General features: G+C 47.4%; 1 protein-coding gene across 6 annotated transcripts in view; it reads right to left on the minus strand.

The window, feature by feature from the left end:
* Prosap (SH3 and multiple ankyrin repeat domains prosap) overlaps positions 1 to 25,843 on the minus strand; it is a 228,490-nt gene that overhangs the window by 184,557 nt on the left and 18,090 nt on the right. The window contains exons 1-2 of one of the 6 annotated variants that reach the window (XM_075675785.1): positions 22,808 to 23,341; positions 12,090 to 12,179 (exon numbers count right to left, since the gene is read on the minus strand). The exons of 1 other annotated variant lie outside the window; for it this stretch is intronic. In XM_075675785.1, coding sequence (XP_075531900.1) covers positions 12,090 to 12,157 — 68 coding nt within the window. In that variant the 5' untranslated portion in view covers positions 12,158 to 12,179; positions 22,808 to 23,341. Of the gene's footprint in view, positions 1 to 12,089; positions 12,180 to 13,299; positions 14,309 to 22,807; positions 23,342 to 25,843 lie in introns of those variants that run through there. 4 more of the 6 variants (XM_075675790.1, XM_075675783.1, XM_075675784.1 and 1 more) reach the window with 4 other exon arrangements.

Below are 25,843 nucleotides of genomic sequence, written 5' to 3' on the forward strand. Positions count from 1 at the left end.
GCTATATAGAGAGGGCTGTATGCAACCTGGAATACTGTGTGCAGCACAGACTGAAATAAATAGTAAGGGGGATAACGCGCAAGCGTGCGAACCATGCATTCAGGCAACTCAAGACGCGGTTCTACAGAACCTCTAACAAGGAGAAAACAAGGTCGGAGGGACGTCCTTGTCATTCTGGCGGTGTGCACCGCAGCAAATGTGCTGGCTATATTCATCTTGCTTCTTCGTTGATAACTGCATTTAAATCAACAGTTCTTCTTTGCGATTACGAGACTGCGCGACGGCAAACGAAGCTTAGTCTAAGCTATAGAACAATACTCACGCTTCTGCAGCAACAATTTGCAGTGTGAAGCGCATTCCTTTGTAAACGTGAAAATGTAATGTAATGATAGGTGGTGGTGCAGTAGCAGGAGGGGTTAGCCTGGTTACACGAACCAACGCTAGAATTTTACTGAACAGAGACAGGAAGAGAGCGATGTGTATCAGAGAGCAAAACGGGGATGGCGCATATTCTAATTGACATTAATAGAAAACAAAATGGAGCTGAGCAGGCCACGTAATGCGTAGGTTAGATAACCGGCGCACCATTAGGGTTACAGGATGGGTGCCAAGACAAGGGAAGCGCAGTCGAGGACGGCAGAAAACTAGGTGGGCCGATGAAATTAGGAAATTCGCAGGCGCCAGTTGGAATCGGTTGGCGCAGAACAGGGGTAATTGGAGATATCAGGAAGAGAGGCCTTCGTCCTGCAGTGAACACAATGATGAGCGTGTTTTAATTTACAGCGAGGGACAAAAAAATATGTGTGGCATGTGCTGCTGGGTGAGTTGAAAGCGAAGCACATAGTCTAAGCATGCTGGAGTCGAAGACGGGAAATCTGATCCCAAATTTAACCAGTTCTCGTCGTCCGCTCAAACGCGAATCCTTACAAGCCTGCATTTGATCACTTGAGACCACCAAGAGATCTAGTACTTCTTTGAGGTTCTCGCAAGACACAGATGTTGCGAAAGCGCTTCAATTTGTCTAAAGAGCCGCTGGACTCTCGTTAGCCGTCGCAAAAATATATATATAACGAATGACACTAAATTGAATATCAATAGAAAGTGTGTCGAAAGAAACGAACGCTCAAAAGAGGCAACGAAATTTTCGCAACGGCTTTTGTAAGCGCACATCGCGCAGAACCGTTCCTGGACTTCTGCCGTTATGAAATTCGAGAAGAACCTCCACATGAAACTTGCATCAGCTCGTCTCGGAGAAAACGGAGCCGGAAAAAAAAAGAAAGAAAAAACAAGGCGCCTGCTTGCGCAACATCGGAGAGTTATAATGGCAGCATTTGATTACAACGATGAACTGGCTCCCGGCGCCTACTCGGGACGAGCCCCGTCCCGAATACGCCCACGGGCGAAATTCCGACGCGTGTGGGTAATTCGAGCGGAAATTCGACGGCGCGGGAACCAAGCACCAGCCCCATTATCGTCATCGGCAAAAATGTTCCAACAAAGTACGACGGGCTTATCAGCCCATCATCCGAGAAATAACGAAAGCCTTCTGAGGGGTCCATCTAAACGTTCACGCCGATTACAATCTTGACAAAACGCTGCCAACACGGGAATCGCCAAATTGCCTTTCAGAGCGCAGCTGCGACCCGGTTAAAGGAGCACCAGAAAATGCCCGCTCGAGAAATAATAATACAGAAAAAGAGTAAGTCCAGGAGCACGGTTCTGTACACACAACGAGAACAGAAGCCTATACCTTGGACCACGTTATCAAAAAAAAAAAAATAAAGATTACTGGTGCGCAATATCTCAACGGGCGACTTCTGGTCACGAGCTATAGCGCTCGGAAGGTTCAGCGATGTAATACTTGAAAGGATACTCGGCGGATTGAGGAGCGTTTAATCTCCTTCAATTGTGCACGCTCTACGTGGCCCGCAGAGGGCGCTCTTAGCAACACCCGCACTTAGCAGCATGGCCTCGAGACGAACGTCGGAAGCAGGGCGACCGAGAAGCGTTGGGCGAAATCGCGGGCTAATCGATCAAGAGTCGCTTTCGAGACGTTTCGAGCAGAGATAGCATCGCGAACACGTGCGACAGCGAACGAGCCACAGCGCCGGGAAGCTGGTTTCGAAAGGCGGCGCCCTCAGCTCGCGCCTCGCCGAAGGATCGTAAGACGCGCTAATTGACTCTCGGAAGTAATTTACGCGAGCCCTGTGGAAAGGGAAAAGGCGCGAAGCGAGCTAGCCATCTTGCGGGAAGCGCTTTCTTCGTTCCACCGCTACGAGCTCGTGCATCCGACCACGCCGGGTGAATTAACGGCTTCGTCGAAACACATCCGCGTAGCGCGGATTAAGCAAAGTTGTCGCGGGCTTCTCAAAAAGCATCCCGGAGGGCTGCCTAAAGCGGGAACTGGCCACGACCTGACGAAGACCACGACGGAGAAAGCAACGGGACATTTTCCTTCAATTCGAAATTTTGCCCTGCTACGTAGAACGAGTGAAACCGTGTCACACGTAATGTCGGCGAAACGCCGACGCATTCCGAAACTATACTTCAAAGGGGCTGTGGTGGTTCGGAAGGTTGCGTGTTCGAGTCACGCCCGAGGAGACGGGCGGCCCTGTTTACCGATGAAGCGCGGACTGGCCACGGAAGCTGGCGCATCGAACACGGCTGGGGAATCGGCGAACACCGGGTACCGTTTCTGTAGCCGGGAGCCGAACGAGTTCTCCCGTATACACGTGCCGAGCGAACTTCGTCATCCGCTGCATTAGCGGTGGCCGTTACGGCGTGTTCAGTTTCCAGCTTCACCTGCACTTGTAACACTGGCTTCATTCAGATTCCAAAACGTACGCGTGCTCTAGAAACGGGCTACGGAGCAATTACAGGTCGCGCTTCCTTATAATTACGCGGAACAGGCGTTCTGATCAGCCTATTTCCGGGTCGCGTTTAAATTTATACTCGTGGTACACCTGTACTTTGGTATGATGTTCAATTAAGTCCAACAGGGCCCTATAGTAGGGACCATAGATCCACATATGGTAGGCAGGTGGGTGACTCGGGTGTGGACCCAATTTCGAGTCACACTTCGCCAATCTGAGACGGCTATGAGCGCACGGTGACAAACGTACGACGAAGGGAACGTCTCGAACCGGAGACGACGTGTGTATAGACGCGCCCACAAAAAACGCCGATGATGGCACGATGGATGTAGCGCAGTGCCTTGTCATAATTTAGTGCTTTCGTCAACATAATGTATATATGCCGTCATGAACAAACATTGTTGACAAGTCTTTTTACGTTCATCTATTATGGTCAACAGACTTTCCGAGTAAGTTTTGTTCTGAGGTAGTCAGCAAACACGATTTGATAAGAAGCGGCAGCGCATAAATCCTCCGTAAGCTGTCTATAGGAAACTTAAAAACCACAAAAACCAGCCGAACTATATATATATATATATATATATATATATATATATATATGGGCCCCACACATCCCCAAGCTGCTTTATCGTAGTTGTGGGGTCCATTCCTTAATTGACTGGGATGAATAGAGCATTCATTCATTCATTCATTCATTCATTCATTCGTTTTTATATTTATGAGGTGCGGGACACCTAAAATTGTGCCCGGCCCTTTCGACGTCCTACATACAACCCCGCATTGGACATTTTCCAAGAGACCGCGACGGTTGTGAGCAACTTTCGCCATCAATAACGTTGCGCGCTCTAACACCCACAGGCGTCTGAAACACGCAAACTTTCCGCACTCAAGCGCTCCGGCCGCAAGGAAGCTGGCGGCCAAACACTACAAGAAGGCTCACGCGGCTCGCTTCATCGCATACAGCGAAGCCACTTTGATCCGCTCCAAAGTCAACCGAGCCCGAAAGGAGGTGCGTACGAAAGCCAAGCAAAACACTCTGCGAGGCGCCTTTGTTTGAACCGAATATTGCGGGCGAGCCAGCGGCCGTACGATAAACACGAGGCCGGCAGCCAATTTAGAACGCCGCAGGCAACCACCGGGCAATACGTATAGTACTGCGTGCGCGGCGTTGTTACCCAGACAAAAGGGAGGCAGGGCGAACAGGGTACACGTCGCCATCGAGCGCCAGACCACGCGATAAAGATTCGTCCCCCGCGCAAGACAAACACAAAACATCGCGCAATAGCTCCCTACTAGCTCCCGAGACAACAAACACTGGAAGTCTGCAAGGCGCCGCTGGAAAGCTTCGAAGGATTGAACGGGCGAACGCGAGCCCGTGGCGGCATCGTAGCTCGAACCGTGCGGTGGAAGGAGTGACCGAAGGCGCCGTATACCCGGGATGAAGGCAACGCGAGAGGGGGAGAACAGTTTGGAAAAGAAACAAAGGATGATCGAGCGACCAATCCATCTCGCGCCAGCCGCGCTCGCGCGCTTTTTCTTCGGAAGAGAGCCGGCCGCGAGGCTTCTTGCACGACAACGCCCCGAGGCGGTCCCGACTGGAACTACGAGCCCACGACTGGCTCGGCGGTGCCGCAGGCTACGAATTGCAACAGCGAAGTGGGGTACCTGAAGTACAGAGGAGGGCAATTCGGGCAGCCACGCGGAGCGAGAAGCCGCCGAATAAACGCATAGCCGGAGGATATCCATGCACAGATTGCACAGGCCCGTCGACCTGTGTCCTGTGGCGAAACGAGGCATATATAGACGAGAGGGGGCGCTGTGTTTGTATACGGTAGTTGCGCCATTGGCGTTGGCGCGGCCGCAGTCACGCGACAGCGACGACACGCGACACAGAGGGCAGAGAAAGAAAGACAACAGATAAGACAGCGAGGAACAAGCCCACCGTGGACGCAAGACGACGCACGGCGGCGAAGACCTTGACATCAAGTCAAGTGGCATCAAGACTATGGAGGAGTGCGCATTGTTTCGTTTTCCTCTGCCGCTCCCCGCCTTGCACTACTTCACTGTGGTGCGCATTCGTTAGTTCTTTCGTTTGTTCTTTCATTTTTTTTCCTTGTGGGTTGCTTCGCTCGGTTTACTTGCTTGTTGACAGAACGACACTCGGCGATATGACGTCACAGCGGGTGCACGATTCGTCGGTGCGTGGTATAGACGTAATCTTGAGAGACGGGAAGATGTAGTGCGCATGAGACAGCATGCAGGAGTGGCTGGTACTGTATGTGAGGATAAGGGCACCAAGTGGAATTGGCCGCGTGATGCGTAGAGAGGAAGTAGCTCACCGCCTCCTAGAATGGGTGCCAATAAGGCAAGAAGAACGCAGTCGCGGGCAACAGAGGAATAGGTGGTGAAGATTAGAAAATTAGCAGACACCTCCCCCTTCCCCCACCCATACACACACTACTAGGCTGGCACAAGTCAAATGCGATTTGAGATGACCCGAGGGCCTTGTCCAAAGAGTGTATACAATAGGCTAATGACAACTGTTCAACGCAAGATCTTGTAAATAAGGTGATGATTATAGAAAAGCATACAACACAAAAACGCAATGACGTTTGTCTGCCGGCTAATTTGTTTGTTTGTTGTTATCTTGCTTGCTTACTTGTTTGTTTGTTTGTTTGTTTGTTTGTATCTGTGACAGCAGCCCGAGGCCGCATCGCGGACTGCGTGTTCTGATGGCGCGGTGCAGCGCGGTCAGACGCGCGGTCACTGATCGACCCGACGACGATTGACCGCAAGTGGACGTCCCACTGACACCGAGGGTCAAGTTGTGAGATTCGTCGTCGCACCGTTGGGGGCAAAGCAGCGCATAGCGGACGACGCACGGTGCGCTTCGTCGTGCGATAGCCCGCGCGAGCGCGCAACCACCGGCAAATGAGCGTACACACAGACAACACAGAAATGCTGCCGATCGCGGCGAAATTCTTCGGCCGCCTCTCATTCCTGAACCATTGTTTCGCGTTGCGCCCACTTGTTGCCCCGGCGCCCAATAACGGTCCCGCTCAGCTGATACCGTGCGCTGTTCAACGTATGCGTACAAGTTCCTTCTTTTTTTTCTTTCTTTCGAGCTATATGAACGTGTGATCTGTGCCATGTCAAGTAGTTAACTGCAAGATTTGCCCGTTGGTTGTACAGCAGACGGATTATGCGATATTAACGATCTGCGCTCTTGTTCTTTATGAAGTGTGCTAGCAACATATGAACTTGTGCGGAGCTTGTGGGTACGGCTCCCACCGGCGATTGGTGACCACGGGGAGAGAGGCCTTCGTCCTGAAGTGGACATAATATATAGACTCATGATGATAATGACAATTTCTTGTTTTTTTGCCGGGAATGATCGATTTCATATGTCACAAATGAGACTGCAGAGCCAGAACGTCAAATTTTAAGCGATATACACGCACTAAACCCACACATTTCATGCCGTCTGTACCGGCATTCTTGCAGCTCTTCCAGACGATAACGCCATAGTTCCCTACAGTAATTTTTTCAGAGAATCTCTTTTGGTTGCAAGAAGCGCCTCAGCATTGCGATTGGCTGCGAACTTGGCAGGTCGAGTCATAGTGGGCGTATATACGCCCACTGCACTTTCATCGCCGTCACAGCCGAGCGTGTCGATCGATCAACGTGCCCTCCCTGAAGCCTCGCGCGCACGAACTACAAAGATAGACGCGAACCACATGCAGCTGCCGCACCCGACACACGCACACTGCAATACGTTGCATCAAAATTCCTCACCGGCCGGGGTCGCTCGCATAGAAGCGTTTGACCCTCGGGTTGTAAATATGCCCATGCTTCGAACAAAACCTAATTCTCTCTCTATCTATCCTAATCTATCTATCTATCTATCTATCTATCTATCTATCTATCTATCTATCTATCTATCTATCTATCTATCTATCTATCCTAATCTATCTATCTATCTATCTATCTATCTATCTATCTATCTATCTATCTATCTATCTATCTATCTATCTATCTATCTATCTATCTATCTATCTATCTATCTATCTATCTATCTATCTATCTATCTATCTATCTATCTATCTATCTATCTATCTGCCAGCGGCTCCGCGATGTGCGCTATAATACGTATTCCAGAGTGAAACGAGCCATTTTTCAAGGCGTATCCAGCCCGGTGATCTCATTCGCAGACGCGGCTGGGAAGCGAGCTGCGAAGCAATAAATAAATAAAGCAGATATAGCGGTTCGGACGCAGCGTGCGAGCAGACATGCTCGCCGACACGCAGCTGTGAGCATCGGCACCAAACGGAAACCGCGCAGGCTGCCGTAGCCACGAGCTCACAACGGCGCGGGAGCCGGGGGCCCGAAACACCTGCGGTCCGCGCTCGCCGTGGGTAACCAAAGGCTGGCGCCTCCGCTCTAGCGCGGAAGAAAGTGTAATGAATGTATAGAGAAAAAAGAAGAACGAAGGCGGAAAGCCTCCGCGCACAACGCTGACAAGTGGGAGGCTCAGACCACGGAGCTCGAATCCGAGACCTGAGAGAGAGAGAGAGAGAGGCAAAGGAAAGACAGGGAGGTTAACCAGCGATTATTTCCGGTTGGCTACCCTGTACTGGGGGAGGGGCAAGGGGATGCGATAGATGAGAGAGAGAAGCGGTTGAATGACCCACGAAATGCGATCTCTCTAAGCCCTGTGACACTGTCTTGGGGGCCCCGTACTCATTCATCCTTTGCGGCCAGAACTGCGCAAGTTCTGTGGCGTTTTCTTTTTCTTTTTCTTGCTTTATTAATGTTTAAATTCCCTTCAGAATAAGTGCAGGGCATCTCGGAGCTCGTATTCAGAAAAGTGTCTTACGCTACATAACTGTTCGTAAGCGAATGTGTACGGCAGCCAATCGTGATGCTGGTCATGTTATAGCGAATCTGGTCGGCTACTGCAAACACTTCTTACTAAAGAAAAAAGAACTACTTCTGCAAGACATTTTGCCATGTAGCTTTGCTGACGCGGAAAACACATCTTTTCTAATGATTACGTTGTCCCGTGGCATTGCCAAGAGTAGGTACTCTCTGCATTCGTCTACTTTGTTTAGGGAATCAAAAAGCCATTTGAAATTGTGTCGTTTTTCTCTTCCAGCCCAACATGCGCAAACAGCTGTTTCGGCAATGAAATGCTTTTTCTTCATTTCTTTTTTTTCTCTTTCTCTTTTTTAATCAGGTCCTGTAGGCACCAAATGTTTTTGTATGCGCTTGGCCGCAGCGCACTGCCATCGAAAGCCTCTCGCAAAAGTAAAACATGCATTATTATTTATTTTCTTAAAGAGCAGGTGCTCTGTTATGTTCCCGCGGCTCACATTGAAAAGCAGCGCAGTGATGTACGGTGCATGCAGCCTGACATTGGCCGTTACGTTGGCTCCATGCGCTCCTTTTATTATATATATATATATATATATATATATATATATATATATATATATATATATATATTACCATGCGTGCTGCTGTGCTTCGAGCCCGCAATTTCTACATATGATGATTACTTCTCTGCAACTCTCGTATGGTATGAAGAACTTTATTTAGGTCCTGAGGGATCAGTCTGGGACTGATGCGGGCCGCTCCCACGTCGGTACAGAGAGGCCGAGCCCCTCTGCCAGCACACGGGCCCTCTGGACAGCCCTGAGTTGGTCCGCCAGCACTTCACTGTGCAGCATGTCACCAAGCATTTTCTGATCGTACTCACTTAATAGCCGCGAAGTTTAAATATATATATATATATATATATATATATATATTACCATGCGTGCTGCTGTGCTTCGAGCCCGCAATTTCTACATATGATGATTACTTCTCTGCAACTCTCGTGTCACCAAGCATTTTCTGATCGTACTCACTTAATAGCCGCGAAGTTTAAATATATATATATATATATATATATATATATATATATATATATATATATATATATATATATATATATATATATATATATCATCAGGGAAAGAAAAAACGGAGCAATATAATGTGGCCTGGTGTCATTTAACAGGTGGAAATCCCCAATGACACTCGAACTCTCTCTGGAAGAAGCACGCTGGATTTACGAAACGTAACAGTAAAAAAAAATGATGACGTAGGCGCACGTGTTTTTATGGGCGACACGACTTCGTGTGTTTATGTGACTTCGACTCCAATCTATTTATGTGACCTGCATTCTTGCAGTTGCGGTTGTCGTTCCGCTCCTCTTCAGTAGACCACGCAGAATGCTGCAATGTCCGGCCGCCTCTCCGGCTTCGAGGAAATTTTGGTCGTTCCTTCCCGCGGTTGCGCGGGCGGCTGGTAAAACTTTAGAAGCCAGTATTAACACGAAGTGACGAGAACACACTGTCACCGAGGAATCAGGACGACGTATTCACGCGTGGATAAACAGTAGCTCCAAGCAGTAAATGCCTCAAAAATGTTCCTTGAAAGTGTCGAGCATTGCGGAGAATGAATGAAAGAAACTTTATTAGTTTAGAAGATGTTACTAGTTAGACGGCCTTCGGTGCAGGCCTCTGGTGGTCAAAATTTCCGGGCACCTCCCGATCTGGTCCACCAAGAGCTACTAAGGCGATACTGTATTTTGAAAGTGGTAGTATTTTTGACGTGCTCAGGCCTGTGCTACAGTGAATGTTCGGCGAAGTTTGGCGGGACTGTTCATGATATTGTTATGGCTCGTAGTGTACCTGGAACGCGTCGTATTCGCTTACTCTTTGCTCACTCGAACTATGCAGTAGTTAGTCAAACCACATAGCCAGTGACTGCGATCCAGAATGATTTTATTGCCTCTCTCTGTCTCTCTCGCTCTCTCTTTTTTTTACGCACTCTCATTACTTGCTGTGCAAATTGCGTGTTTTGTGACAATTAAACAATGTGTTTATATCGAACTTTCCTTGAACTGTCCGCGAGCGGCATTCGGACATTTATTTCAACCTTATCCCGTCGTTTCTTGATTGCTGGATTGTTTCTTCAATTGGTTTTCATTTGTCAGGTTGGGCGAGCCTGTCTTTATTAGGTATACGTTTATACTTTAAAGAACATAAACCAACAGAATAGGAACACCTGCGGCCAAATGGGCACGCATTCTATAAAATACCTTTTAGCGGACACAGGGTAAGATCCCCGTTTGTGATAAGTAGTCGCGTACAGTTATGTGCGAGGTAACGCACTTATATGCTTTGTACTGTGGGCGCAACTTTAAATGAGCTGCGGGTTTGCACCTGCAATTGATTTATTACGCAAATAAACTGTTGCACCGATGAGTGAGGGCTGCAAATGGTACATATTATTACGTTAGCGGCATGGAAACACGTCAAGCGAACTTTGCGTTTGCTGCGCAATTCTCTTTATTAGTTTCATTGCCTTTGCTTGGCATGCATTTCCTTATTTGCTTTATTTTTATTTAATGTTTCTTTTCGTTTATATATATATATATATATATTTGTGGATTGTAACATAGAACAATCTCAATTTCTGCACAACAACCCACATATGTATAACAGGTACAGCGAAACAGAATATGATAAGAACAGACAACGTAGTTATCCGCAGATCCAAATGCACAAACGTGACCAAAGAGCGGCGCAACGACACGCAATATCACGAAGAACCAACATTTTCGAAAAGAAGCGATAAATTATCGCAACGCGCCAGAAAATGGCACCGGAAATGAGCGGTAAATATCTGCTCGAAACGGGAGGCCTTCGCCACCGTTATCTCTCCAGTGATCGTCGCGCGACCGTTTCTCTCTGAGGCTTATCGCTCCAGAAACATATAGCAAAAGAAAAAAAAAGCACGGTTGTCGCGGTCACTCGACGCGCCCGATAACACCTGCAGGCCACTCTATAAGCGGATAGTGGCGTCGTTATCTTGGCGTGCGCGACCTAGTTCACCTCCGACGACGTCGCCAAAGCGACAGTCCTCCTCGATTCAGGAGTGCTTGAATTTAGTTTATTCTTTTTTTCATTATCTGCTCAAACTTTACGAAGCAGTCATCAGAGCCCAATCACGGCAAATTGCTGCGACGAGCTCGGCGAGTCTTCGCTGTACGGTGACAGCCGTTATCGTAGCTTTGTTAAACGTCATAACATTTACTGCGTTATGGTGTCTAACGCAGTAAACGTTATGCCGACCTCGTGCCTCCGAGATCGTTGTCAGGCCGCCGCGGGAAGTCTAGCGAGAATCCGCGAGAAAGCATCCTGGCCACGGCCGGTACGTTAAAGTTAGCCATGTTTGCTTATCACTTACAAAAAATATGCACAGTCGCATTGTATTCGATTTTCTTTTCTTAATGTACGCGCTGGCACGTATCCACGACTAGCCACTAGCCAAGGATTCCGACATCACTGACTGTATAGCGTATAAATTATACGACGAAATAAAGGCAGTTCTCAATTATCAATATATCTTCTCTGGATGAATACCAATGAATACACAAAGGTAATCTAAATATTGGTACTAATCTTAAAGTATTGTCAACACAATCGTTCTTCTCAGTCTAAGTAAAAAAAGCTTCTACCTAATTATTCTGTACAGCTGCATAACATATAACAACAAAAAATTATAGTATGACGCAGCCTACTGATAGCAATAAGAAAGCAGCTTCTGCTAGCTTTCTTTTAACTTGCGCGTCACTTGATCGAGGCATTTTTCTTTTCTGCAGCGTGTCAAATCTAAAACTATGAGATAGCAATCAGACTAGCTTTTTTATGGAAGCGATACTACGCCTTCTTTCTTGCTCGTCCCGTGCAAGATAATACGAAAGATTATTGAGAAAGAACAGGACTTCAAGAATTTAACGAACGCTGAAGTTATCAGCCCAGTTAATTGCAAGGCTTACTGCACTGCAGATGAATATATTTGCGGTGACCAAAATGAGCATAACAGGAACTAAATTAATAAAAATGTAAAAATAATCAAAGTTATTAAAAGCGACAAATCAAGTCTAGATATTAAAAATGCCACCAAATATTTATAAGCCCTCTCTAACGTCAGCAAAAAAATGTAGGGCATTACTGTAGCTCGGCTATAGAGAATTATTTTCGGTTTCTCCTTTTCATTCGTAAGAGGTTCCTAAGTCTTTTTTTTTCCCCCGCTTTCTTTGTTAAGACTTACAAAGAGACTTACGACACAATAGGCCTCTTCCTTTCTTAACTGCGAACTTACTTCTTGCAGGGCCGCCATCGGCGAAAGTTGCCAAGATTCTCGGATTCGTCAGAGAGCGATCCGTCCATCCTCGGGATTTGGGGAAGCGAGCTGAAAATGCAAACCGCGCGTTCTGAACATTAAGCGTTACTTTTAACCAGCGTCAGGATATTTGCTTACCTCACTTGGTTGTTGCACTGATTGCTAGTTTGTTACGATTGTTAAAGAACAAAAGAAAAAAAAAAGGAGAGGAGAGATGGTCGTGTAGTCGGGTACGATTACCTAGCTATTTCTAGAATATTTTGTTCGGACAGTTAGTCTACACCTGTGCTGAACCACTATTGGTGATGCCAAAGGCAATCCAGAACAAAAAGGCATTACTAAATTTTTAACAAAAAGAAAACAAGTAGAAAGAAGTTGCAATTAGAAATTTTCAAAAGGGAAATCACAGCAAAACCAAAGGCTCTGGCAAGCAAAAGACAAAATCAGGTAATAAACAGGAGAGAAAAGTAAAACTAAACATTATTTAAACAATGCCTTAGAGAGCTAAAACAAAAAATTCATGTTGCCCGAACAGCAGCTATGCCGCAAATAATAATAATAATAATAATAATAATAATAATAATAATAATAATAATAATAATAATAATAATAATAAACAAATTATAACTTCTTTATTTCATCTGAGTAGTTGACTTAGAAGGCTGTATACATAGAAGTCACTATAGTGACTTCTATGTATACAGCAATCCTAATCGTGACTTAACGGTATGCTTTCATATAGCTATGCTTCATGCAATATCACATCGACTGATTTCTTATGACGTAACAAAAGGGCAAAAGCTTAGCCAGTAGAGCCCTCATTCTTACTGAATGACTTCAACTCTTATTCAACTATGCAGATGCGCGCTCAAGACAAGGCAGAAGGGGGGGAAGAAAAACATAACGACAGTGGAAACACGAAGCCATCTGTCTTTAACGCGCGTTTACAAGTGTAAATGCGATTTATCAAACTCTCTCAAATACGCACCCTGTTAATCTATACGCCTCACCGCTCGTTTCAACAAAGACTCAATCAACCTCCGTCACGCATCTCGTACGATAATCGTCGCGATGTTGATAACGCGCGCATCGCCAGCGCCATTACAACGACCAGTCTGGTTACAAGATGCAACCTCACGTTAATACCGCGGGCACAGCGTATACCGCGACGCATGAACATCAGACTCACTTGCAGGTTATACGCGATGTCATCCGTGTCCTCAGTACGGGGCACGCGGGAGCGTGGATCTGCGTAATCGTCTCCGGTGCGATACAGCATTATCATGTCGCCGAGAACGAGAGCACAATGTCTTTCCGCATGTCAGGTTTAGCTACACAGGAACGCAAACTGAAAACACACACGCGGGCGGTGCTATCTTTCCCCGCGGCGGCGTACTCTTCCGCGGACGCTCGATCACGACCGCGTGATAAAGGAAACCCGATATTCCTATCGCGTATCCGTATATGCGGCTCTCGCACGCGCATTCTCGCGCGCCGTCATCACACGCGAGGTGACGTCGTCTCCGCGCTCAGTGTTTCGTCTCGAGAGTGAGTCACACAAGCCGACGAGGATGTGGCATACTTTGCTCCGCGCGAGACGCGACATCGCCAAGCGTCCTCTGGAATGCGGCACTTTACGTTGGCCAACGACACTTCGATGTCACGCAGGTTTCCAGCTGCTTGCTCAGCAGCGTATGGTCATAGCATGGTTGCTCTTCGGCAACGAAAGCTAAAATAACCGTTTACGTTTCGCCGCCTCCGCGGAAAGTTTAAGGCTTGGCCAAGAGTGAAAGTGAAGGCTTCCACAAGAAAACAAACAGAAAGGAAGAAAGAAATGCGGGTGCGGTTGGTCGTCACGGCTTTTTTCTTTTTCTTTCTTTTGCACACGCCGTCCGTTCTTGCCTCAAGCTCGCGACCGTGGTACTACAGGCAAAGTAGGCGCTACGTCATGCACAGTTGCGTCCAGCGCTAACTGCAACGCGGTGTTCGCGGCCGAAGGTGCTCCAGGACTGCACAGTGGTGCCGACGTATACGAACGAGTGGAAAACTAAACACCGTTCCAAATTAGCGGAATTTATTAAACCATTTTTTTTTCGTGCGTCGACGCCGCCGTGTAGCCTCGAACCTACGACCCCGTCAGTTTATGCGTAACGTACTTACGTTAGCACGTTGCTGTAAACGTGCACGACATTGCATCGCGCGCTTTTCAGCGAACGTCCACAGCCACGTACAGCCGGTGACACTCTTGTGTAGAGCGCGGGAACCGCGGCCGCCAAGCCGCTCTGGAGGCTGCCAGCGACGTCTAGCGGTAGCTGCTGGGCTCGAGATAAGAAGTATATGGGTACGCGCGGCCGACGCATCTAATCTCGGGTCCAGCCGTTATCGCTAGACGTCGCTGGCTGTCTCCAGAGCGGCCCGGTGGCCGCCGTTCCCGCGTTTCACACAAGGGTGACGCCGACTGTACTATTACAGGTATGATGATTGTACTGCATACAAGACGGTATCACTTTGTTACACTTCCTGTTCCTAACTGCCAGATTTATGGCAGCCCGTTGCACTTCTGTTCAGTCAACGGCAACCATCATAAGCGCTGAAGAAAATAATAAGGCTGGCCTGCCCTCTTAGATGCATCTCTGTATGCCAAGTTGACTCTGCCGAAGATAGGCCCCTCTGCTTTATCGCTTATGGCTAGGGGTGGCTTTTACGAAATCTTACTCATTTCGCATTGGAATGGCCGACAACGCTCTCTGCAATGCCTGTCTTTGCGAGGAGACGCTGGAACACATTCTGTGCGACTTTCCTGAACAATAATGCTCAGCGACAGTCCCTGGCATCCGTTCTAGCGCACCTTGACACTAGACCATTGTCAATCGGAACGATTTTCACATGTCGCCGACAGAAGACATCGCAGCTGCAGGCGACGAAGGGACTACTTCGGTTTTTTGAAAGAGACGGGGATTGGAAAAGCGGCTGTGACAGTGATATCAGGTACCACGCAAGAGTGATGGACTCTAACTGACGATATGTGTGCTGTGCTATGTGCTCTCTCTCTCCCTTCCACATCCTTCATCCCCCCATCCCGCTCCCATGTGTAGGGTAGAAAACCGGTTGAGCTAAACTGGTTAACCTCCCTGCCTTTACTGCTCCACTTTTTCCTTCCTTCCTTCCATAAGGCTGTTGAAAAAACTGCGCGCGAGTATTTTGCAGATGCCATGATGACGCGGACGACAGTGTGTTTGTTCGCTGTTATAAATCAGGGGCGTAATTCACAAAGTTTTCCGTTTGTTCTATGCCATTAGCCGTATACGTTTACTCCGATAATGCGTCCAGCGTCAGGATTGGCTGGAATTTTTCTCTTACGAACAATTCTAGCGTGAGAATTTCTTCTCAATACGGGCCCAGGATTGTTGGAGGCTAGACTAGACTGGACTGACATCAGTGCAAGCTGGCTTAAAGGTGCTCCCGTGTTCTTAAAAAGGGAGAAAGAGAGAGGGAGATTGAATTGCGACTGTGCGACACGATAAGACTGGTTGTGGCACTCGACACAGTGTGTGACACTTCGCAGAAAGTGAGAGGGAGATTGAATTGCGACTGTGCGACACGATACGTCTGGGTGTGGCACTCGACATAGTGTGTGACACTTTTACGGACTGTGTGACAGCGCTCACTGCACCATAAATAGCCTTAGATAATTCCTTCTCTCCTTATCTCTAATCTTTTGTAAGCCTTTTTCTCTTTCCCGGTGCAGGGTAGCCACGCAAGTAATCAACTGCCTAATCAGCCTACCTCTTTGTTTTTATCTCTTTCTCTAACATCCCGAAACATGTTAGGACTTAAACCGGTGACATAAATACCGGCTATACCACGACTACTACTTCCCACAGTATCTCGTGCGTTAAGAAAAAAGAACTACGGGTCGTCTCCACCAGTCACAAGACAAAAGCGGCTGCATGCCTCCAAGAAAGCAAGAAGAGCTGTCTCATTGTGCATCGTTAATCCTTCCGTGATCCTTCCATTAACCAGGCGAGGCACATTGGGGGATTAGCGGTGGACGATGGCAAGCCATTCTTGCCGCTTTTGTTCCTGGTTCCGTGACGCAAACCAGTACTCTCTCTTCACTGTGCAACGCTGGTCCGTCAGGGTAGATTGGCAAGCTGTATAGCGGTAAAGCTGACTTAACAGTGGTAAGAAAAAAAAGGACAAATTACACTTTTATCCGGCTATGCCGCAGATTTCCTTCGCAGTTGTTAGCTGTGCCAGCTACAACTACGTAATGCTCCCAGGAAATGTAATCAACGTGTTACTTCACGCGTTGCCTTTGGTGGACATTCCGGGATTAGCCATTAATGAACAGGGCGCGCACTCTTCGTCGCCAAGATGACCCTAACTCCGTCGCTCTTACAAACCCCTCGTCCCAACACCTGACAACCGCAGACACGTCTAATTTATCTTTCGCGATGCCTGCATTCACGTTCGCGCGCATTCCATGACTTGCATAAATCTGTTCAGCGATAACTACTTAAACAAAACTTAACTTCTGGGGTGTTACGTGCCAAAACCGCGGCATGATTACGAGACACACCAAAGTGGGGGTCTCCGGATTACTTTCGACCAACCTAGGGTTCCTTAACGTGTCTCCAGTGCACAGTACACGAGTGCTTTTTTTTTTTTGCATTTACCCTTCAGTGAAATGCGGCTACCGCGACCGGGATTCGATCCCGCGCCCTTCGGCTTAGCAGCGCAACGTCCCAGCCACAGCGGCGGTAGCCCGTACGCATAGTACGGGTTACCGAGAAGTCACGACTATCTTTTACATGTCATTTGTCATGTAAAAGTCATTACATTACATTGAATTGGTAAATGACATGGGCTAGGCTCCTTGCCTTGCGCTCGGTTTTAAACTGTGATGCTCATGTGGTTGCTGTGCCTATATATATATATATATATATATATATATATATATATATATATATATATATATATATATATATATGAGCCCTTGGTCTAACCCAAATAAAAGTTATTCGAAGCCGGTGCCTGTGTTAGCTATGTTTATCTCACCCCTAAGTTGCCCGCGCATGTGCTTTGACCCGCGCATTGTAAATCGTCGTGTAATCTTTATTGCGACTTATCCGAGTGCCACAATGATATATTTCTTTTCCTTTGCATTTGTTTCTCGAATTTTTTGTTAATTAGTGAGCCTGTTTTACGACTCGGGAAACCGCTGTAACCCCAGTCTGCATGTATTTTACGGGGTTACCGGCCAGTAGCGTACACATTACGTCTCTCCTCCTTCTCACCTTTCACTCCCTTTTCTCCGGTGCAGAGTAGCCAACCGGGTTCAGCCTGGTTAACCTTCCTTAATTACTGCCTTTCGCTTAAGAATTCTATCTCTCTCTCTCTCTCTCTCTCTCTTGGCCAAAGTAAGAACGGAGTTATCCCGCGGTGTGGTATATATATATATATACGCCCTTCGATTGCACACCAAAAATATCTCAAAAATAGGTAGGCTTCGCGTGGTTTCCGCTTCAGTCCAACTGCGCCGATTTGTTTTCTTTTAGCCGGAAGGCTCTTTGATGCTTACTTGGCATAGCTAGTAGCCCCTGTCCCACGCTAAATCCAGGCCCACAGGCTATAGTCGAGCACACAGCGTGATTGGGTTGGTAACCCGGATCACGCAACAAGTTAATGCCTTAACGGGACACTAATTCGAAATACTACATCCGCTTAGACTCTGACTTTTCTTTCACAACTCTATCCGCGTCCCTCTGACAAGAAAAAAATGCCGCCATCATTAAAGGAGGAGGCGTAGTCGAATTCCACTCGTCGAAGTTCGATCGCGTTTTAGAAGCGGCGTCGATTACATCGGTGTGACGTCAATGATATATCAGGGCATTTTTCCGTATTTTGGACCTATATATTACGGGAAATGCGGTCTTTTTACTGTCTTTAAATACGGCCTTCCCAACATGGTCTTTTTGGCCGAATATATGTGCCTATTTTCAAATCCAGCGTAATGATTCTTTCTTGTCAAAACCTGTGACGTCACTTTGAGCTATAGTGCGGTAATATGAACATCGCGTCGCCACTTGTCTTCCGGCTCCACCTTCTTTCCGACGCACCAATCCCTCGTTTGCGGAAATAAAGAAAATGACCCGTTTCATAATCCAGGCGTTTAAACTAACAGTCTAGTAGAAAGTTAATTTTACAACGCAATCACAGGGTGCGAAAAAGGCTTTTACTTCGTCGACAAAATTCCACTGACAGTCGGCACGTGTACAGTTTTCACGTACACGTGAAACTATCCGTCCGTATAGTTCTGTGTCGCTCTAGATGTGAATGCAAAACAGATGTCTAGGAAATCGCTGAACTTCAATTTTTTTATTAGCTTAACCCTAACATTTCTCTTAAGTACACAATTACAATAAATAAATAAGAGGAAAAGGAAGGATCACATCAGCCAGTTTGCGATGGGCGACAAAAACGGCTGACTTCCAGAACCTATCGATCATGCAAAAAAAAAAAAAAGAATCACTTTAACAGATTCGCGAACCGCTTGGCCGGTAAGGAAGCGGGAGGGTAGTTCCTCTCTCATACTTGCATTGCCACGGCACTGGCAACAGCATGCGGTCACCTGCGCGCCTAGACACCGGTTCTTCGTGCGCAGAAGCAAATGCACCGGCAAATTAAAAAAAAAAAAAGAAAAGGGAGAGAAACAAGTGAAATATGAGCTGCAGTTACCAGGCATCGGAGAAACGTGAGGTGAAAACGTGCCCTGCTCGTGAGACTGCGGAGTAGCCCCCCCCCCCCCTCCCCCAGACCCTCGCCTCAACCTCCCTCTCCCCTGCCCCCACCCCTTTCAAACCTTCTCCCTTCCACCCTCTATATTGCTGCTGCTGGAGCCAGCGCAGCGGGCTTGTGCAGGGCGCAAATATTGAACGTCGTGACCGTGCCTGTAACAAGGCCCCCCTCCAGATGGGAACAGCGAGGGAGCGCGCGGTATTCGTTCCTATAGCTGACGCCGAAAGCACGTAAGAAATAAAATTACGTCTGTGGCGCCATTCTTGCTTAACGTCGAAAGTGTTGTTGGCGTTTTAGAAAAAAAAAACATACATAACCCCTTTAGGCGCCAATTAATTCTGCACGTTGAACAGTTAATTGCACCACATTTCTTTCACCTTCATCAAAGCTTCTTTCTGGGCGAGTTGGTGCATACTTAAACATTATAACAGCGCTAACACGTGCAAACCACAGAAGAACAAGGACGAGACACAAGCACTGTGTCTCGTCCTTGTTCTTTTGTGGTTGCAATACCTTTGGGACACCGATTAGAAACACAAAAATCAGCGTAGACTCCGTGACGCTTTCTTTTAAAACCACACACACACGCACACTATATATATATACGAATAGATAGCGCACAAGGGTTCACGTAACACCCAGTGGCGAAGAGATACTAAAACGCAGCGTTTGGCGACATTTTAGTTTCCCCATATGAGTATTGCGATAGACGCTGCTACGTATGCGGTCTGCCAGATTACTACAGCACATCTGAACGTTAGCAACGATAAAACGTCTATGGCACCCTATGGCACGAAGTCGCGCGCGAGCTTTGTCAGTGGGGTCATTCACGCCCCTTTGAGCTTGTGTAACACTGTGCGGCGCTCTTAAGTCTAAAATGTCTTTAAGAGAGAAAAAGAAAAGTTACCACTGCTTTAAGAACAAACTTGGTCGTTGCACGACCTCGCACTTCATAAAAAAAAAAAAGAAAAAAGAAAGGAACGCGTCGACAGGCCCCATATATATTCCCTACAAAAATTGCTCTGCAGTATGTTCAACTATATATGGGTCGCTTATGTTTTCTCTATTATTACGTATCCTTATATATTCTATATAAATATATATATGTTCGCGATACTTTGAAGGAAACTCTGGCGCTGCCATATCTTTCAGCCACCGTGGAAAGTATGGCTGTAATAGTGCACGGATTTGTCTTAACTTTCGGGCTTCTGGCTTCATACGTCCTTTAGGTGCTATTTATCATTTACCTTACTATATATACACTTCGAAGCAATCGTACGAAAATATCGTCAGCTATACATAACGGAAATGGACTCAGCTTGCATGCGTAACCATTGCGAATCGCTCTATTGTTTATAACGCTATATTTTGTTGAAGACGATCGCTCAGCGAAAATTCACAAGACCGTTTGAATCCAGAGGGACGTAAATTAGACAAATCCGTGCACAACTCGTCATTCTCATTGCTAGCCGAACCGTCAAACTTGTAGACGGTTGCGACACGTACGACTTCGTCTTGTAATTTGCTAAGGAAAGTGACGACGACCGGTGACAGCAGCGACTGACTATCTTTCCCTGTCACGAATTAGTGGAAACTCTTTACGGCAACGAGCTCTTGACGGAGGCGACTTGAGCGGCATAAGTGACGTAGTCTGTCATTTCTGTGTTCCGACTACAAGGTGGGCGTGGCCTACTCGAGTGCGGCGTGCCAACGTTTGTACAACATAGTCTGCATCGCGCAAATATCGTTCCACGTCCTTCCTGCAGACGTCGCCTCTCTCTGGAGAGTCCATTCTTTGCTACAAAAGGCTTCGTCCACCGAGGTGTGAAACAAGCGCTTCGTGTTCCAGATGTGTTCGTGTTAGGTTAGGTTATGGTTCAAAGCCCACTTCGCGGACACGTATCTGTAGTATATTTAGTTAGACGCGAAACCGAAATACAGAATACAAACGGTAAAACGAAAAAAAAGAATATTGAGGACAGCGTCACTATTAACAGATGAATACATATGCCCTATGATTTCCTTACACTTTGCTCTCCAGATAATCATTTCCCTCATACGAGTATTTTCTCATTGTACTGTCACTTTGTATGTAAAGTGGTACAGCACTGCTTTTGTTCGCAATGGTTTGGTTTGATTGTTAGGTTCCCATATACCGTTGCGTTCGCAGTAAATCATACAACTTCGTTCTTCTTACGTCAACACAGTACTTTGGTCGTGAGTGCATAAGGCTACCTGTGCACTGCACACTGCATGTTAAGAAAGGTTGCCGTTGCCGCATTTGGGCACCAACATATTGCATTTTCTTTTTATTGTGTCAATAAAAAAATGCGCGCACAGCTGAGACCATGATCCTGAAAACGCTGGCATGCGGCATATATTCACTTCCTGCAATACACACACGTAGGCAAACGTATTGGCGTCATGGAAAATTATATGAAAAGCGGCAGAACAAAAGTCAGCAGTGTTCCGGCGTGATGGATTATATATATATATATAGGCGGATTTTATTTCAGGTCGCTTCACCTGACGTTGAACGACGTGGTTGCTAAGTGATAAGAGCCACGTCCCAGTCAGCAGCTTTCCACAGTTGTTCGCTACAGGCCTCTCTTTTCATTAAGCACTAGTCGAAAGCGTTTAATATACTGTGATGAAAGCCCACCCGCTCTTTGAGATAAGTGCGTTACAGTTGTGTGTCCAGGTGTCCATCTACAGCAGCTCGCTGACGTAAATTGCTCGCACGTGAGGAGGAGACGCCGTCGTGAAATGTCAGCGAAACCGCACCTGCAGATCCTACGGTACACATCGTGCTGAGTCAAGCTCTGGCGTGCGTTCAACGCTCGTGTCATCAAAACATCCGAAAATAAGATTAAAAAGACGCCGGGGTGAGACGGGTGACAGTCGGCATCCTCTTGCACTTTGTCGCACTGGCGTCGGTGCAGTACGCATCAGGCAATGCCGTTATAATGACGCTCTCCTCCACAAGTGTGACGAGAATTTATCAGCTTGGCGAGCAGTGAAAATGTAGTTTATTGTGTTGAATGTTCCCTCGTGAAAGAACTAAACGTGTCATTACTGTCGTTCCTTTCACCCCGACGGTAACGAAGTGTTCCGTGAACAACCTCGCTAGAACGGACCAAAATACTGCAGCTCAGAAACGTGATGCCAACATGATTTTCTTTAATTCGTATTGTTAGCGAAAAGGTATCTCGTGAACAATGTAAACTGAAACGCAAAGCAGCTCGTTAAAGTGACACGAAATCTAATTACTACATTTCGCCAAGCGTCCTTGCCAATGCACGTGTAAGATCACGCTATAGTTGGTATTTCGATATTGAACTTCAAGAGCGCATTAATAAACACGCACACAGAATACGTAGCGGTTGCATTTGTCTCCCGCATTAAGCGTGCGTGTTGTCATCTAACTTTTTTTGTTGTTGTTTCCTGCACGTCAGAAGTTCGGTTCAACGCACTTCTTATACGCCACTATATGCACTTGACACGCCGAACCGCGACAATTACAAAGAAGCAGTGCTTTCACTTGCGTGCGCGAAAGCGCACGACCTTAAATGTCGACCCCCTCCGCTGCAGCGCAGAAAGGCTATGCGCCGCACGATTACACAAATCGCTGCTCGAACCAGCCGCACTTCGATTTCTGCGGGGCAGCGGCTTCAGTAACGATGCCGGAAAAACGGGCTTTTCGACGCGACGGCAAGCCACGCACGTTTCCGAGTTCTTCGCATACGAGTCGCCGTACCCGGTCGTGGAAAAACCGCGCGCAGCTGTGGAATCGTCTGCTACTACACAAGCGGCGCGCAGACGGCTCGGAAAAAAGACGCAGAAGGACGCACATCTCGAAAACCTCAGCGACGCGCCTGGCGGCGCAGCCGACTCACCCGTCAGAGGTTCGATCAAAATCCTAGCGTGGTGGGCTGGCGCCGCGATTCCCCGAGCTCCAGCGTTGAGGTCGAGGGCGCGTTCCGCTGCCGATGACCCTGCCGCGTCGTCGTGCAACAACACGGCAGGTGATACGTCATTTCTTTCGTTTCTCTCTTTACTCCCTCTTCGGCATACACGTCGTCGTGTAAAATCCACGGGATTTCGATGTATCTCGACGATCGCGCCGCCGCGGTATCTGTATCACCTACGACACCCGACGATGGGCACACCCACGCACGATCACAAGTTGGCACACACGAAAAAAAAAAAAAAATGAACGACGTGAAGGAACACTGAATCGGTAACAGCTGAGGAAAGGAGGCTCTGTCGTCAGGTGAAACAAACCGCGTTGCGCCGCAAACACAAGCGCGCGCCAGGGACAAAAAGAAAATGAAACGAGCAGCAGGCACACAGACGGCCTGGACCACGCTCGCAGACTACGCACGCGCGTTCTGCTGTCGTCTGCAGCAGTCGCTGCAGGAGCAGACGAAACGAAACACATGCGAGGAACCGGCGCGCCGGCGCCGCCAGCGCCGCGAACGTGACGTTGTGCTGCGCATGCGCACGCGCGACGCGACTGGCGTGCCGCTATGCGACGGAAACGCGCACTGCGCCGGTAGGCAATCGATTTACGCCTGCCGGTCGCTTGGCCGCGCTCGCCGAGAGAGTTGGAGAGGGTGTCGGAGGGGCTCGCCTCGAGGGTGAAAGCGAAATTTGGCCGCCGCTTTGCCTTTGCACGCTCGGCGCTTGGAAAGGCCGCGAATTCCGTACTCCCCGCCGCGCGGCCCTTCCCTTCGTGATTGCGATCGTAGTAGGCGTTTCCTTTTGTTGTTTTCGACGACAGCATCTTTATTCTTTCTTATTGGGCTCGACGCTGCCGTAACGCGCCGTTCAATGCGCTGCGCGCGCGACGCCGTGTCTATGTAAAAGGGCTGTGCAGGGCTTTACGATGCCGGCAATTCCCTCCAATTTTTTCCTCGTTCGGAGTGTTCCGCTGCAGTACTGCGGGCGTGATTACGTTCGGCCGTTTCTTGGATGGGGTTGTATAGGAAGCAATAATTCTGGCACGTGCGCCGTAAGCGTCGAGTCTGCTGTGTGTGCCGTATTTACTGCCACCAGACCCGTGCTCGAACTCAGTTCTTGCATGGCCTAGTGCAGCTAGGCAGAGATAGACCAAAGTCGCACTCCGAGTGCTTCTATCATACGCATCACAAATGAAATATGGACGAACATTCGTGGTACATGTCGTCATTGACGTGTAGAGTAAGTTCAATATATGCTCATTCCTCGTTGTCTGATAAGGTAACAGACAAACACGCATTCGATTTTTGCGCCGACTGCAATTTTCCTTAGACTGAAAGGTCGTAAATAGCTTATCTAAGCAGATGGATTAGTTTAGGCAATTTGAGTGCGTATACATAGTGTGTAAAAGGTTAAAGGAGAAGGGGACATTCGATCTATTGCAGTGGGCAGCTTTACTTACAGTCAGACCATCTCGAACACATAGATGGGAGAGTTTGCGAAACAGTTAGCTCCTTTAATTGCTAAGACAGTAGAAAATTCAGCTAATTGGTGATGCGTTACGGAGGTTCCGTAATAGTAAAGGAGTGTAAGCGTTAACTGCACACGATTATCATTCCTACAAACACGGCGAGTCGCTTACATTTGGAAACGATCACCATAATTCCGAAAATCTACAAGTGGCACGACAACCCATTACTGCTCCGATCGATGACACATCGATTTATCTTATCGGTTACTTCAGCTAGAACACTTTGTTTTGTAGCAAGGTTAGCTAGCACTGTAACGTTTACGAATGCACATACTTGAATAGATAGCTATGAATGTTTCAGTACGCGTACTTGAACTTACGAATTTGTTGTTGATAGCCCCAGGCGCAGGAACACCGCTGCTGCGTTATTGACTCGCAACGCATTCAATATGTGGCGCCGAGCTATGTACCGCACGACTTATCTTATTGAAGAGCAGTTGCGTGCTTGACACGCCCGACCTTTCTTCCTCGGTGACACCGACAACAAACGAGACGTGATGGACACGCACCTTTTCCTTGCAGCCCTCACGCAGGCAAAATTACTAACCTTTCCGCACGGCGCCAGCCATTATTATTATATTTTTTAAATGCCGGGTGTGTCTGTGTGTGTGCGCGCAACAGACATCGTCGCGTTCCACAAGCTAAGTGAGCGCTTACGATTGTTGCCTGTTTTTTCTAGCGATCAAGCTTGCGGTAGCTAAAACAAAATGACATACGTGCATTGTTTATTTGCGTATTGTATCTTAGTGCCTTTGGGATGCCTCGAGGCGTCTGCTGCGGATTTACACCCGCCTAGAAGCACACGTGCCCGCATTTTCCGCTATGCCGCCGATATGACAAGTGCATTGCCAACGTAAAAAAAAAAAGAGATGCAGACCTCGAGCAGAACAGTTACCTTCATCGCTAAAAAAAAAAAAAAAAAAGAGGGCACATTTAGCACAACTTTGCGATACATCCTGAAAACAATTAAAAGAATCATTAAAGCTCAGACACTAAGTTGCGCTCATAATGCAACAAAGGAAACTTTTTTTTTTCTCGTCGAATGAAGGGCGCTCTGAAGTATAGTATCTGAAGTATCTGCCAGTCTAAACGATTTGGTGTTTTTCTACACAATACTTTTGTCCCTACTGTCCCAGTGGGGAATATTGTAAACAAATAGCTGTAATTCCCAGCGCATTAATTACTTCAACATCAATTTATTAATGTAAGCTTAATTTCTACATGCAAATTTATCATCACTTCTTTTGTTTCCTCTGGAAAAATATTTAATGCCGGAGACAATACCAACGTGACGTTTTCAGAAGCAGCATTTGAAATCTCTATCGATTGAGTATCCCGATGAGCTACCACGATCAACTATGTAGTTGTCTAGACTGAAAAGCGCGGAATCAAAGTGAGAGCTGTAAGTCGCGTAGCCTGCTAATTACAGCACCGACGGCGC

Source organism: Dermacentor variabilis, chromosome 11, assembly GCF_050947875.1.
Source record: "Dermacentor variabilis isolate Ectoservices chromosome 11, ASM5094787v1, whole genome shotgun sequence".
Classification (NCBI taxonomy): domain Eukaryota; kingdom Metazoa; phylum Arthropoda; class Arachnida; order Ixodida; family Ixodidae; genus Dermacentor; species Dermacentor variabilis.